The 16,139-nt window shown below is 46.1% G+C and overlaps 1 protein-coding gene across 1 annotated transcript; it reads right to left on the bottom strand.

Annotated features, from left to right (window-relative positions):
* Positions 1 to 1,011: 1,011 nt before the first annotated feature.
* On the bottom strand, positions 1,012 to 15,287 carry MFAP5 (microfibril associated protein 5). The gene is made up of 9 exons (XM_064463040.1): positions 14,752 to 15,287; positions 14,289 to 14,351; positions 11,620 to 11,667; positions 10,429 to 10,464; positions 8,747 to 8,782; positions 7,913 to 7,948; positions 7,098 to 7,185; positions 6,611 to 6,684; positions 1,012 to 6,026 (listed from the first exon to the last, which is right to left on the bottom strand). The coding sequence occupies exons 2-9, from the start codon at positions 14,347 to 14,349 to the stop codon at positions 5,905 to 5,907; spliced, it is 501 nt and encodes a 166-aa protein (XP_064319110.1). The 5' UTR covers positions 14,350 to 14,351; positions 14,752 to 15,287; the 3' UTR covers positions 1,012 to 5,904.
* Between the last annotated feature and the right edge of the window lie 852 nt (positions 15,288 to 16,139).

Here is a 16,139-nt window from a genome sequence, read left to right as displayed (position 1 = left end):
GCAAAGATTTAGCTAAGGGCAAAACTGTGAAACCCAAGGCAGAGAAATTGAAAGTGGCCTCAGGCTGAGAAGGTAGTACACAAAAAATAGATGTTATATGAGCACAGATAAAGTGTCCTGCTTCAGGGACACAGAGTGTAAATCCTTTAACTGAACCATTGATTTGCATCATGTTTTGCATTTTTAACACAGTTTTCCAAAGGAAGATAATCGTAATAATTAAAATTCCTTGTTTCACAATAAAACTCAGGCTTTGTATGAATTAAATGTTCCTTGCTATTTCTTCAATTGTCTGCAGCAGTATGATAGGGGAGATGGAGGCAGAGTTTGCTCAGAGGTGCACAGCAGAAAGAATAGAGGCAACAGACGAAAGCTGCGACAAGGGAATTTCTTATCTGACATCAGGAAAATATGCTCCATTCTTGCCGACTTTTTCAAAATTCAGCTGGACAAGGCTCTGAGCAACCTGATAAGCTTTGAAGTTAGCCCTTATGTTGCTAACTTTCAACACAATTTTATCTATGATCTTAACTGGGAAGATATACTATCTAAATAAGGACATTTATTTTAAAAAATGCACAGCTTCATGTACATTCATTCTTATATTTAAGCAGGTGAGTTCTCACATTACTTACTATTTAGACACATTGAATTACATATGTTTACTTATAACACCTTTTTGTTAATGTCTAATTTGTGACAAGCTGTATTTATATGGAAATTGCAATCTCAGTGAAATGCCCAAAACAGCATTCTGAAAGAGAATTCATTCATTAAATGAAGATCTGCTCTGCCAATGATTTTCACCAATTTGATTTTTTATATACTTCAACATAGTAGCAGCAAGTACATGCAGCTTGCATTTTAATGGATGTAATTTATAGTATTGAAAACATTTTTATTTATAAAAATCATTTACATTAATAGCAAAAGCAGACGATCAAATTCATTCATGATGTTTCACATGAGTTTTTCTATAGATTTTTTAAAAAATGGACTAAAATCCAGCTATCTGTTTTGTGGGAGTTTATTCCAGCTTGCTACATTACAAGGGTTAAGGATGGCAGGGAACAGAGAGAAACAAAGCAATATGCTGAAGATCTGAGAGCAGGAGGTGAAGAGGAGGTCCAGAAATGGAATTCAGGTTTCCAGTGCTCCAGTCAAGGTGCTGTTCACAAATGGATAAATGTACACTGTCAAACAAAGTCAGACCATGTGGTTCCAGGAGTGAATGTTATGGGATCATGCACCTTTAAAATATCTTTTTAAAAAAACCAAACCAAAACTTTTTAAATTATTATTTTAAACAAAAGCCCTTTTGGTTTCAACCCAGCTATTTATGTAAGAGAGGTGCTCTTTTTGGATGGGTTGCAAGCACTGCTTCCCTCTGTGAAGGGCAAGCCCACATGCCAGCCAGCAGTATGCTCTTGAGGGATCCCTTCAAGATGAGAGGCCTGATGACACATTATGTTCATGCTGCAGGTTCTTGTGGACAAGATCCAGGCAACACGGAGCTTCCAGGTGAGATGGCAGCTGCTTTCAACTGCCTCCCTGTACTTTCCCACAGCAGTCCCCTTCCTCCTTGCCTTGTTTCTGCAGCCAGAGGCCACCACCACAAGATATGCAATTTCTGTTCCCACAGTGCACAAGTTGACCTAAGGTGACATTCCCCCTTCCCTGTTCTGACTGGCATGTCCTTCCCTTCAGAAAATCCCAAGCTTGGCAGCTGAGGGAGCCACAGCACGTGAGAACCTGAGGGCAAGAGAAGAGGACAGCTGGCATGGGCCAAGCACTGCCCCCAGCCCCACTTGGTAATGCTGCGTGTCACCTCATCAAGCACCCTTCCTGCCACACCACTTCAGCCCCACTGTCCTCCTCACCATATTTCTTGCTCTGAGATGAACAGGTGCACAGAGAAGAAAGAGAAGAGATTAGAAAAATAGAGGCAGAGAATAAAGAGAAGGAGAGATGGGAAGGTGGAACAACCCTTCCTTTCCAGGTGCAGCAGAAAGCCCTTGGTGTGGCCAGCTTCCCTTGCAGGGACCTCCAGATCCATATGCCCAGCAAAGTGAGGTGCTGCTTCAAACTGGGGACCAGGCGTCAGAGCACTGGCCTTGAAACAGCAGCCTTCAAACTGGCAACACTGGTCGGTTGTCAGGAGCCCTGACAGCAGAATGAGCAAGAACAACCATTGTGTGGGAAGTGACTGCAGGCCATTTAACTCCCGCTTTGGGTCAGAAGGGTTTATGAAAATCAGCCACAAATTCTAGATCTTGCTTCTAAAATGGGCACCTTTCTAGCAGCTTTCTTTGTGGCTAGTCCAACTTCACGAGAAACAGACCTAGCTGGAGCTAGATTTAAAACCATTTCCCCAGCTTACAAGAGAAGGCAATGTCCAGAGACCAGCAACATAGCACCACGACACTTCAGGTTGGAATGGCAGGGGAGATAAATCTGTGTATGGGATAAGTGATGAAGATGGGGAAACCTGTCTGTGGACTCCAGTACTGTAAGGAAAGGGAAGAATAAACTAAATTACAGAAAGTCAATGGCATGTGTTGTACTCTGCTCACACAGATGGTGGAATGTGCTGACAGAGGGACACTGCAAAGGCCATGAGCTCATGAGTCAAGCAGGGTCAGGCCTGTGTAGATGGCAGAAGCATCTACAGTCACTCGGACTGAGGTTGTTTTCATTATAACAGTCCAAAACAGGGACACCTCAGTGTTAACCAGGAAGGAGCATTGGTTCTAGGAGATAGTGCTGTGCAATAACCTGCATTGTGTGGTTTAGTCCTGAAGAACTATGGGAAACTGTCAGAGGCAGTTTAATGGGTAAATTGAGCCAACCACTTTTGTTCTAGAAATACCATCTAAATGCAGACTCGACTGCTTGCACATGAAGACACTGCTTAGAGTCCTCCATGCTGTGAATGTTCCATCCTTTCGAACAAAATATGATGTACAGTGTCTGATGACTCTAGGCAAAAGTCAGAAATTCAATGAAAGAGAAAGTTTCCTAATCCTTTTGACCTAGATGTGTAATTTTTAATGCAGTCTTTCAGTTATTCCCATTACTGAGTTAAATGGCTCTAGTGAACAAATTCTCCTTTGCTTATGAGATGATTTATCACAGCTCTTTTCTTATTTCAGCCATCTTATCATTTTACTTGGAGATGGTAATTCTCCACCAGCAAGTGGTGGCACATGTGCAGTGAAAATCTCATGGGCTGGGAGGAGTTATCCCTGTGCTCAGCAGCTATCAACTGTCAGGAAAATCTAGCACAGCTATCCATAGAAAAAAAATTATGAAGATAATTTTCCGTCTCTAGAAAAAATAATGACCTCCCAGGGAGACCTGTAATTCACAAGTGAAGGGAGGGAGGCAGCAGAAGACTGGGCTAACAGGGAGTAATGAGGTCTGAATGACAGATTTGGGCTGGAGTCAAGTCTGCCCACAAACCTGGAGAAAATACAGCTAGAGACAAATAAACGCAAGCACATGAGAGTTGCCAAGAACAACAGGAAATAGATTTTCTTTTAATATATTTCTGTGCATTATATGGACTCTAGCATTAAAACAGTGTTCTCCTGGAAAGGAGCACCTCTTCCTGTCCCTGCTGAAAGCAAGCAACAGAAAGGCTTCTAACCATTCCCCAAACTGTATGAATGTTAAATTTCTATATACTGTACAGTAGCTATGTTATACAGTTATATATCTATATCAGCTTACATTCAACTCTAAATATAGAGTGGAGACTTGGCCTAGTCCAATTTCCAATTTAACATCTCATTTCCATCCTACCTTCCTCCACACAGGCAAATTCCACTGGTATCCCAGCATAGAATACAGTTGCTGCCAGTGGCTTGAATGTCTTTGAGATCAAGCTCTCAGTGCCCTCCTCTCTACAGAAACATGCATACTCTCAGTACAGAGAAATTCTTACTCCATCCATAGTCTCAAGTATGCAAGAGGAGCATCATCCCCTGTGTAGGTGTGCAATGCCCCTCTGTATAGGATGAAATTCCAGTCACTGCAAAACACGGAATTCTTTCTCATGTATACTTCATTAATACAGAGGGATTTAGACGATCTATGGCCAATTTTGACCTTATATGGTACAAATCTATGTCTGCACAGGGTGTCTTCCCCTACACAGAGGATGTAATCAGCTTTTTGCTGCGTACAGCAGAAACCTGAGTCCTGGGGAGAGGTTCTTGCCTTAATTGTTTGGCTTTATTTTTTTCAGAGACACCTGCCTCTGTGCAGCAAACTGTCCCCTATATTGTGTGATCCTGGCTCTGTGTGGCAGACCAGTGATCCTGCAAGACTGAATGCTACTCAGTTCAGCAGCAGAGTATATTATGTGACAGGGGTGAATGCCTATTCTAGCAAACCGGCTTTCTGTTAGTTGAGAACAATGCTTAAAGATCCTGGAGACAGGGTCTTGCTAATATTCTGCTGCAGTAAGCTAAGCTGCTCGGCTCCGGTGCCCCACAGAATCATGCCACTAGGAGCCACATAGAGTGATTAACACACTTCAGACAGCTCTTACCCACTTATCCTACCCAGCCTCATAGAAAAAACTGCCTATATACCTGGAAATCTTCTCAATATATATCTGAAAAACTAAGTTCTTGAGTAGACCATAGACATCCAGTGCTGCCAGAGTGAGTTCTTTTCCCCAGGTTGGCTTGCCTCTGTAAGTGCAGACACATTTAGCTCCCCACCAGCACCTGGCTCTGTGCAGGTCAGCACAGCCAGAGAACCTGCGGAAAAACCCAGGGATCCCAGGTGACAATTCTCCTCCCACAACCCATTCCAATTTGTGACTTTTCTGCTTTGTGCAGGAGCTCCCCGGTCAGGAGGTAGGAACTCAAGTGGAGATATTGAAAGCAGGCTCAGCATCTGGAGAGTGTGGAGGTAGCCAGACCAAGACAAGTCCCTGGGACAAGCTAATTCACTGAAAGTGCCCAGTACTGTGAGGACACACAGGTTCTTCATGGGCTCTCTTGGGCTTACGAGTGGAGGCAGCCATACTTACTGCTCCCTGGAACTTGTCTGGAATGGGCATCAAGAGATTTCTTCAATGGGAAAGGAGGGACAGAACAGAGGAGGGAGAGGAGAGGAGGGAGAGAAAGAGGCAGCATTCTGTTCCAACATAGTCTTTTTGAGAAATATATATAATGCCATACTAAATCCAGAATTCTTCCTTTTGGTAGCAGTTCTGTGTGAGGGAGGCAGTAAGCTTGAGACAAAGAACTTCCCAGAGGTAGTTATAAATGATCTGCTCCCGTACAGGGACAATAAGGTTTGCCTTGGGTTGAGGACAGCTCATCTCCCAGTTCTGTCACTTCTCTGAGGCCAGCAGACAAAGGAGGAAGCTGTGCTATCACACAGCTGGAGGACCGGAGAGGCTCAGGCTAACCATATCTGAACTCATACTGATGCCATGCAAGAAACCTAGGCCAGGAGTCCTAGGGCATAAAGATTTGCACTCCTCCCCATGAGACGCAGCTTAGGGCATCTGTACCATTGGAGAGGACTACATCCTGTCCCCATGTATGTGTCTCTGCAGGGGTGAAGCAAGGGAAGACACAGCACATTTGTAAGAACCTCTGGGAAGCGAACAGTTCATGGCCTGCCAAACAGAGTTTGAGATAAAAGAGGGGAGGCATTTTGCATCCTTAGCAATAGATTTAGAAGATGACAAGAGCCACCATGACAGACTAGCAGAGAGTAGACCCTGTGTACTGCAGCACCTGAAGAAGAGGATGTGGGGGAAGGCAGAGAAGCAAGGAAATGGTGGGGAAATCACAAACTAGGAGGACTTGTCTTGGGTTGTAGATGGTGGATGATGATTTCTCTTCTCTCCCTTCCTTTTTCTCTCCTACTGTTGGCAGCTCACAGAGCATCAGGCCTTCTGCGCTGCTGCTCCAGAAGTTGTTTGCAAGGGACATGCAGGGGTTGCCCAGACCGGCGGAGACGTCGAGAAGGAAGGCCAGCCAGCTGGCGACAGATCTCATCTGAAGACATAGAAGACACACACAGGTTGACAGATAACCAAAGCTTCCTTCAAATTCTTCACCACCAGAATTGTTACAGGTATATCCTTCACTGCATCTACAGAAACTGTTGGAACTGCTGAATCCTCATATACATGAGGCAAGTGAACAAGTCCTTAGGATTTTATTAATTTCCTTCTGGCTTTATTCATATGCAATACATATTAAAATCACTCGTACCTCACTGCAACAAAGACTGCATAAGAAATGTACACTGGATCCTGTTTCTATTCATGAGTAGAAATACTGAGAGTTACTCTTTAACCTCAAAGGAATGCAACTTTGAGTAAGGGTGTCTGGGGCTAGTAGAGCGTGATCAAGGCTGAGGAAGGCAGAGCTCTCATACTTCTTGGTAGTACAGTATCTCCTTCCCAGTGTTTTTCACGGCATGCATACTGGCTGCAAAGCTGCGTTGCATTATTGCTCCCCCAAACCAAGTCCAGGGAAACTACTACATATGGATTGGGGCTGGGTAATTAGTTAGCTTGGAGACCCTATTAGATGGCTGCAGCTATTCTTCTAGGCCATCTTGTGCTATCACTCACCTTGCATGACCTCATTCTCCTTGCAGACAATGCGAGAGCACACCTCCTTGTTTATTATGTACATGCGACGCACACTGAGGGATCACCAGGAACACACCAAGGATGGTAGCAAAAGGTACAGGGACCCAAAGAAACAAAAAAGGGATACAGGAAATAAACATTTACTGAATCCTAAATTTTTAGGATTAGTTACTCTAGAATAAGCCTGTTGTCAATAGGAAAGTAATCTTTGTCAAGACTTCATGAAATCTCCAAATACCTTAAATATGGATTACAATGTAGGGCATATTACAGCTCCGTGTTGCACAGATAATAGTTATTGTGCTGTTTAATTAATCACCCTAAAAGGACACTCTGGGGATAGGATTCATCTCACCAACTGGTTCCCTGAAGGAACCTCTAGTCTTCAAAGGAACCAGTTGCTTAACTGGACATGCTGTTTCTGGAGAGTTTTTAGGGTTTTTCTTAGGGACTGTTGGTTTCTTACCTTGTAACACAGAGGTAGCTGATACACTGCTTTACTGGTTTATGGACAGAGTACAGGCGTGTGCAAGGGAACTTTTCTTCACGACAATCTGGGAACACACACAAACACATAGACAGAGGTGCAATCACCATCACTGGCAATGCACTCATTCTGGCACACTTACAACTTTATCACTAGGTATTGTCCTCCAGGCTTCTAGGAAAGCCCCTAGTCTCTGTTTTCCACTCTCTTGTGAGAGATGGGGGTGGTTTAGAGAAGAGGAAAATAAGGCAGACATTTCTGATCCCCTTTCCTCATAAGACAAAAGTATGGGAAAGTTCAGTGAAATGCAAAACAAGCCCACTGGGAATCCTCAATACAGAAGGCACATGCTGTAAAGCGGACAGACACACATAAACAAAATGAAAATTGTAGTTGTATGTTTAAGACATGTTTCTAATAGATCTGCAATCTCACACTTCAGGACACAAATCTAGTTCCTTTCTCTTCTGGACAATCAACCCCATAGCTAACTATGATGGGTTTTCTTGCATTTCCTTCTGAAATGCCTGGTCTTGGCCACTGGCAATGACAGAATATTGACCCAGTGTATCTGGTCTGGTGATCTGCCAGTTCCTAACCTCCTAGGCATACCACCCAGGGGAAGACTTCAGCTTCCACTACTGTCATTCTCCAGTACTTCTAACTCAAGGAACAGGGCGAAGGGAATTTTCTAGGAGACAAAGCTGAGCGCTTAGCTGGGACCTGCCTGGAGAAGTATCAGGGTGGGTGAAAGTGTGTCTGGGAGGGGGTACGGGCGTCAAACTTAAACATACCTGATGCAGCCGTCGTAGTTTCACTGTCAGACTGAACTGGAAGACATAGGGTAGCAAAGTTAGTGTGATCTACCATGATTTCTTCCTAGACACTAGCTTACTCAAACCAAATAACTGGAAAACTCGTTCAAGAGCCCTCCATTGTAACTTCTAATATGGAAAGAGATTTCATTGTTACTGACCTGAAAATGTCAGAGGAGGTACAAATCCGACATGAATCTAGTGCCAGCTACTCATCCAACAATGCTAAAAATCTGTCCAAGCTTTACCATAAAGCATTACCACTCCTGTTCAAAAATATACTGTAAGGGCATCTTGACTTACAATTCAAAAGGTCGAGTAAATGTATTTAGTTGCTGTAATTGTCGTCCACCTAGGCAAGAAGTGAAGGAGCCTGTGACTGCCTCTTACTAACGGGCAGTGACTCATTTAGGAAACTGCATCCCCAGAATTCTGGTTCTTCAATGTCCATGACAAGGGGTCAAAAAGAGGTTGATTTGTTGTTCTCTCCGATAAAGCAACCCACCTGTACCACAGTAAACTAGTACATTTTATTATTTACCCCACGACAAACTAGAAAGGAACTCAGAGGACTGACTGCCAGCCGCAAGTTTCCACCAACAGTTATAGGGGACTTCTACTTCTGTTCATGTGCCATAGTGTCAGCCAGAAGCATAGACAAAACAGATGGGCATAGAGAGGAGGAGTCTTTTGGGCATCCAGGCTGCAGGTAGGGGCAGTCAGGGAAGGCAGGATTCTGGGTGTGCAAGGAACTAGGCAATGAGAGAGAAGGGGGGTCCACAACATCTGTCTATGAATTGAGAACAAACTCACCAGGATTAAGAAGAACAGGTGGTGTCACAGCTGCAGCTGGAAAAAAAGAAGATGTTCTGAAAGTTCTTAATTTGAGCTTTCAGCCTCTCTCCCCTCCCACAGTTCTGCCGATGGCTCATCACTCCTGACCAGTAGCCATCCCACATCTGGTTCACAGACAACACTGATCGTGATGTTGTTATCTGACTTGTCAGAATAGCTGCAGGCTTTCCCTGAGAATATGCTAGGTGTCCTAGAGCTGATGGGATGCTGTAGAGCACAGGATGAGTCCCATGGCATGTCCTTTGTGAAGAGTTTCTTTTTGATCCCTCAACAATAAGCATTTTGAGCCAAAGTCTGCTGGAAGGGTTTTACATTTAGTCTTTTCAGGTTTAGATGTAGGTTAGCCACTGCCAGTTTGGTCTGGACATGAAGTCTTATCTACCTTCCTACAGAATGTGAGGGTCTCACACACTGAACACGAGACTGACAAGGTTGCTTTTACCTCCCATCCCCACCAGGAAGATCATGCACCTTGTGTATACAAAATCGTGCTTCCACTCCCTCCTCTAGTGTTGTCCCATGACAGCTGGTTGGCTTGACCCACAATATTCTAGCCAGCTGATGAGCAGAGTCACAGGGCAGAGGAGAGACCATGGAACTGCTGTCCTGGAGAACGGGACACCACTCTCAGATGAGCTCTCCTACACACACAGCACACTTCCCAGCAACATCCAAGCGCTGCTGCTGTCCTTTTGTCTTTTGAACTATATCATCGATCAGATGTGTTCTGCCTCTCCGTGCTCTTCCTGGTACACCCTACCTTAGAGGGTTGTGTCTGAGAGACTGCCCCAGCAGAGAGAGAAACCATCATAGAGGCCTGTGGTGCTGGACTTGAAACTCAAGATTCAAATGGAAAAAGGGGGGAGGTTCCCTCTTGAGCCTCTAGTCCTCTCCTCCATTCCCCATTGTGAGTCCAGCAAGATTAGCCTATCTTGTAAATGCTTACACCCCCATCAGCTTTGTGTCCTTCCCCGGGGGCTATCTCTGCAGCAAGGCTTGGCTCTCTAAGGAGACACATTGCATGCTCATCTTCAACTGTTGTCTGCCTACCCTATCTTTCACATACATTTTGGTGCCCCCCACTGACATAGCTGCAGGTACAGCAGGCAAGACAGTACTAGAACAGTATTTCCACCTCCCCATCCCACCACTGCTCAGTTTGCTTTAGTCTTTTGGGTTTTTTGCCACCTCTGTCTCCTGAGCACTGAAGCATGGCTGGTAGCTGTCACCAGACACAGACACAACCTGCATCCCTGTGCTGACTAACTAACTGGTGAACCTGAGCAATTTCTCTCCCTTGTCCTTTAGTCTCTTCCTTTCTGCACCTCTTCTAGAAGCCCAGGCTGCGTGAGCTTTGGATTTCATGGCTTCCTGCAGTGCAGACAGCTTCAGAGAACCCTGGTACTGGGTGAGATTGGCATTTCCTAGGAGAACAAACTATTAAGCCATCCCAAATTCATCTCACTGCACATAGCACAGAAAGGACTTTCATATAGCCATTAACACTGGAGAAGCAGTGCTAGATGTCAAAAGCAGGGAAGAGAAGTTTCTGAGCATAATGGGTAATTTCTGGGGCTATGTTGGCAGGAGTAAAGGTGAAAAGAGAAGAAACCTGAAGTTGCCAAGAGATAGGAGCTTACCCAAGGTGCTGACAAGAGAGTCGGTGCTAAGTTCACCTGGAAAAGAGAGAATGTCCTTGAGAAACCTTGTCTTTACTTTGTGGTCCCTTACATAGCTAGCCACAGCTAGTTTGAATTACCTTGGCCACCGTGGTAAGCTCATGAGACAGTGGGATACAATCCAGTAAATACATAAACAAACACAGTACCCCCAGCCCACCCGTAACCGTCCCCCTTTTCAGTGACTGGCCTGGGACTGGATTTCTTAGTGCACATGTTGCATCAACCCCTACTGAATTCTGGATTCATATTCTGACTTCTCAGATATGGCCACTGTGAGCAACTCAATGGGAAAGAAAGATGTCTGAAACAAAGGTGCTGATGGCTCCCACAACAGTAAGACAGACAGGTGAGGCACCCACTGCAGAGAAGGAGGGAGGCAACTCCAGAACCTTGACTGCAGAAATTCATCAGCAGATTAGTTGTTTTGAGAGGCAACTGATGGCAAAGCTGGGGTAGGTGTGATGGAGGGATAAAGTGTGAAGGAAAGAGAAGCTTGGTGGACACATTTTGGACTGCCTTTTGAATAGTTTTCTGGGAAGCCCCAGGTATTGCACATGACAGGATCTTAGCTGGGAGATGTCTGATGCCTTAGCCAGGAGCTTCAGTTTGAAGAAAAGGCAGGCCCTTGTCATTGTTCTGGGTGCTGAAGCGTGACACAAACATACATTCATTTTATCTTACCATGTTACAGAAATGGAAGAAGAGCCAGAGGGATAAAGCGATTCACCCCCAACAACACAGCCAGTATGAATACCAGTCAATATCCCTTCTCAGTGGCCTCACTGCTAAAGCACCATGCCACTTGTGCATCTTTTTTTCTTGGGATTTTCCTGAGCAGCATTAGAGTTCCCCAAGCACCTCATGGCTGAAGAGTTATCAGCTTTTGTGGATCTCCCACAACCCTTGACTATGAACATAACTTCATGCACTTCAGCTAAGTGTTCAGGACCCCAACACTAGTGAATTATTTGTAAAGAACACACAACACTTAGCAGGTTGTCTTGGAGGGCTTGTTTAATCTTCATTGCAAGGTAAACTCACAATGTCAGAGCCAAGGAAACAAAGAACAGCATTTGCAATTAAACAGGACAACTGGGTCATGTCTGACCAGCAACAGTCCTTAACACATAACATGCCTGTAATACTTACCAGTTGCACTTTCCAGTTCTTGCCCATTGACCACCCATGGAAACCAGTCTGCAAGAGAGGAAGAGAGGGGAGTGAAGAAAGGATAGAGAGATGGATTTGCATAGTCTGAAGGCTTTGTGAAGCTTTTCTTGAGATGCTTATCTGTCCAGGAGACACCACTGCCCTCTGCTGAAGGGACAAATTATCTCCTCTCTGACTCTGCCTCCACTGCTGGTGGGGTTTGTTCTTCAAAGACGTGTGGATACAGAGGATCCTGATCCTATCTCTGCTGCTTCCACCATGGTCAAAGGCTAGGCAGAGGGACAAGATAGTAAATACCTCCAGATCTGCTATTAGACTTTGCATTTCTGAAACCCCATTTGATGCATTTTGAAAACAAATTGCACATTGCCTCCCTGCTCTGGAGGTTGGTCAAACCCCCTATCTCAATGTTATAAACCTTGTCACGGAAATTACTTGCTTGGGGTTACAGATTGAGTCATTGGCACATTAAGAAACAGATTGCAGGTCTTGCAGCTCCTTAGGCAAATAATTATCTGGTCCATCATCCTGCCTCGGTATGGAGCACAGAGCAGAAGATCTTTCCCCTCTCAGCCCCTGGATGCACTCGATGATGAAGGCTTGGCTATGCATGCTGTTTGGATGAGGAGAAATTGAAGCAGAGCTAGACTGTTTGTCCAAATATAAAGGGTGAAAGAGCTGCTTCCTACAGCAGCCAGGAATAGGAAAATACTTCCTGCTAGCCACAGAGGAGGAAAATGTCTGCATAACTGGGGTGGGATGAAGGACAGAGTTGGCAGGAAAAACCCAATGATCTGGGGCACTGCAGGGATGTGTTCAGGACCAGCCCAAGAAACGGTACCCTCTGCTACATCTTATGAACTCAGCTTTTAGCTTTCTGTTCTTAATGGGAGCACTGCATGCGTAAAAACTATCAGGTCTAGTGCTTTAGTCTTAGTTCTTCCTCATTCCAAGAGCAGATACTTGCAGGCTGCAAAGGGACTCTTGGGACCCCTATATAATCCCCCTCTGCAGCATTACAGGAGTCACTGGACCCTGCTGTTCCCTTCCCCAGCCAGCTGCAAGCAAGGGCTCAGCTGCTGGTGGCTGACCCAGGGAAAGCCAGACATGTATAACAACTTAAGTCCACAACGTAGTGCAGCCCAAAACTTTCCCTGTTCTAGTTATTCTCTTAACGGTAACAAGTAGAGGAGAAAAATTATATTGAACTCTTCCTAGTTTGTTTCTGTTACAAAAGGAAGAACACAAATTCTGAAACCATTGCAGGGGCCAGCAGTGCCAGATTTGAAAGAGGAGTCATACGGAAAAAGGAGGGAGGGTCCCCTCCTTTTTTTTGACATTGAAAAGTCAGCTTTTACTAGCTTTTTTTCCCCCCCTCCCTAGGCGATAACTAGAAAACTGGTCCAGTTCTAAAACAACAGGACACCAGTGAAGTGAAATCTCTGTGTATGAGGAGAGGAGAGGAGACAAAAGAGGTGACTTTCTTACCAGATTTTCAATTGCCTCAATTTATATTTGCTACAGTACCCAATTTGTATGCTTTATAAATGATTGGACTTTATTGTCCAAGTTGCAATAAATCCTTGAGGTCTGAGAAAACTGCAACACTAATTCACCCAACCTGCAGTTCACCCAAAGCAGAAGAGACAATGAGACCAGCTAGTGATTCCTGTTGTTTTCCAAGTTAAAACAAAAAACCCAGAAATGCTAAAACAAAATACACAAAAGAAAGAAACCTTCCTTTCAGACCTCCTTCATGTACCAAAAGAAACACAGACTTTTTTTTCCTGCCTCTAACTTTGTAGGCCACCTACAAGCTTATCTCTTGGACACCTCTCCTCCCTGCTTCAGTGACAAACATGACATCCTTTCCTGTGCACCTTTACAGGAAGAAGTACTATTGGGAACGACCTGATTTGAATATGATAGGTGCAGTCACCTGTCTTCTACAGTCTTTCCTGGGCAAAGCTTCCTCCATTCACTGGAATTAGTCTTCTTTTGCTGTCTGCCCTGAGTCTTCCTACTATAATGTCTGATACTGCCCTCTTGGTTTTTGGTTGTTTTTTTTTTTTTATAAATTTGATCCTACCTGAATTTTTGCCAAAGTAACTCCAAGCAAAGAAGTAGAGCAACAAAACAGAACAACAACAACAACAACAACAACAAAAGCAGCAAGTGGTTTGAACTATGGAGGTTAGGTTTCTTGAAACAGCTATACAAAAAACTACAAAACCTCCTGGCAGCATGACAGCAAGTGTTTCCCAACTGTAACAGAACAAGTTTTGTGGAGCACTGGGAAATGCTCTGCAGATGATGCAAACACAGGTGGTACAGCAGTCTACAGTAAGCACAAAGCACAGCTAACCCTCTTTCTCAACTCAGTCTGGCTCTTTTGCTTACCCAAACATCCCTGCAGACCTCTGTCTCTTGCGACTCCCAGTACTTAGTGGAGAGTCAACACATACGGGAACCAGTCCCCAGTTCTTAAATTTTTCCTATATCCACCATGCCTTTCCTGCTCAGTCCTTCTTCCTTCACTGTCCATCTACATGTCTGTCTTTCTCCTTAGGTCATTGCACAATAGCCTTTGTAGGAAACTCGCGGAGCCAGGGTGAAGAAGAAATCCTCCCCCTGGTGTGAAGACTCACCAGCTGGGGACAAGGAGAGTGCTAAGAGACACAACAGTATACAGGTTCCAAAGGTCTTCATCCCTGTGGAGTGGAGGAGAGAGGAGTCAGAGGAAAGCTAAGGCAGGAACAGGGATACCCTCCCCTACAGCACAGAAACTTTTCGCTTGCTGCCTCAGTTTCCCTCTCAAGACCATTTGGTCTTCTCAGCCTCCCTCCCACTTGTCTCCCTCCTGTTCTGGCCAGTTTTCCAGATGTTTCTGAGACATTTTGGACTGAACATGTAACTCCATCTACTTTCTTTCTCCTTCCACCTCCTTTCTCCAGTCTCCAACTCTTTCCTCCTCCAGGCAGCTAAGCCCCTTTCCACACACACCCCCAGCATGCAAAGAAAAGTTTTCCTTTGTTATCTCCCTCCACTCTCTTCTATTTTTAAAATATCTTGAGGAGCACTGAGAGAATAGATAGGGTCCCCATCACTTACTGCAGCCCTTGGTCTCGGCTCCCTTCAGCAGCAGTCTCTCTGTCTTTCCCCTTCAGCGGTCCCCCCCACTTTGGCTATTGGGTAAATCACATGCAGCCACACCCAGAACACGTTCTACTTATGGTTGTCTTCAAAATACGATTTTTTGGGGGGAGAAAAAAAAAAAGAAAGAAAGAAAAAGGAGAAGCCAGTGCGATGGTGGGACGTGGTGTCCTCATGCATCTGGAATGAGGGGGGGAGCGAGGAGCAGCAGCCCACACCCTCATTCCAGAGTTTATTATCCCCTCCGAAGGGAGCCCGCTCCTCCCATTCCCACAGGATGGCCCGGCACCAGGGACGGATTCTTGCGTCTCCATTACACATTCGTGTCCCGTTTTGTTTTGCCCTCCTACGCAGTCCCTCTTCTCCTTCTTGCACCGCTACATCCAGCCTTGTTTCCCCACTCAGCCACGGCCTCTTTCCACCCCAGCCCTCTGGTCTTCTTTCCTTCCCGTTTTCCTGCCTGTCTCTCGCACACGGGCGCAACTGAGCCCCTATCCCCGTTTGCCTAAAGGACCCTCTCAGCTTGCCAGAGTGCCGGGACGGACCCTGGCCTGGCCCCGGTCCCACCGTGGGCTGCCACGCTCCGGACACACCGACAGACACACGGTCCACCCGGCACGCCCTGAGAGCGATGCTCCTCCAGCCGCCACGACCGCGGGGTATCTCCGCGCCGGGCGTGGCGCTGGGGCAGGGCGGGGGTGCGGGCGGCCCGGCGGGGACGGGCAGGACCGGAGGCGCGGGGGGGGCAGGGGAGGGGGCCGGGCCGGGGGGGACACGGCGGGCACCGGCGCCCCGCCGGCCGCGGGCAGATGGCGGGCTGGCAGGCAGCCAATCGGCTGGCAGCAACGGTGATGACATCACCCCGCTGCCCCGCGCTGGGGCGGGAGAGGATGGAGGGTCGGCGCCTCACGGCAGATTCGGGATCTGGCTTCCCCCAGGACCGGGCTCGTGTGCGGGAACGGCCGGGCAGTCTGAGAAAGGTGGGGAATAAGGAAGACATGTGCAACACCCCCCCCCCCCCCGAAAAACAAACAAACAAACAAACAAAAACCCAAAAACCCCAGAAAGATAAAAGTCAGAGGAGAGACATATACTGAGAAAGGAAGAACGAGAGCTGCCCCTCACTGTGCCATCCTTCAGACTCCCTTGTGCTGCGTTGCCTCCAAGCATGCTGTGTTGCTGTGTTATGAATCAGCCCCGCTGGAATAACTGACCCTCCTAACCCTTCCTCTATCAGCCCCCGGGATCCCCTGTCTCCTGTTATTTTCTCAGAGATTTCTTTTCCCTTTGCTGCTCCTGGAATTACTCCTCTGGGTCTGAGGAGGCACTGGCTGGATGGTGCCCCT

This window comes from Phalacrocorax carbo, chromosome 1 (assembly GCF_963921805.1).
Source record: "Phalacrocorax carbo chromosome 1, bPhaCar2.1, whole genome shotgun sequence".
In the NCBI taxonomy this organism is placed as follows: domain Eukaryota; kingdom Metazoa; phylum Chordata; class Aves; order Suliformes; family Phalacrocoracidae; genus Phalacrocorax; species Phalacrocorax carbo.
Note: the sequence above shows the minus strand (reverse complement) of the source record. Positions and strands in the feature narration are given on the sequence as shown.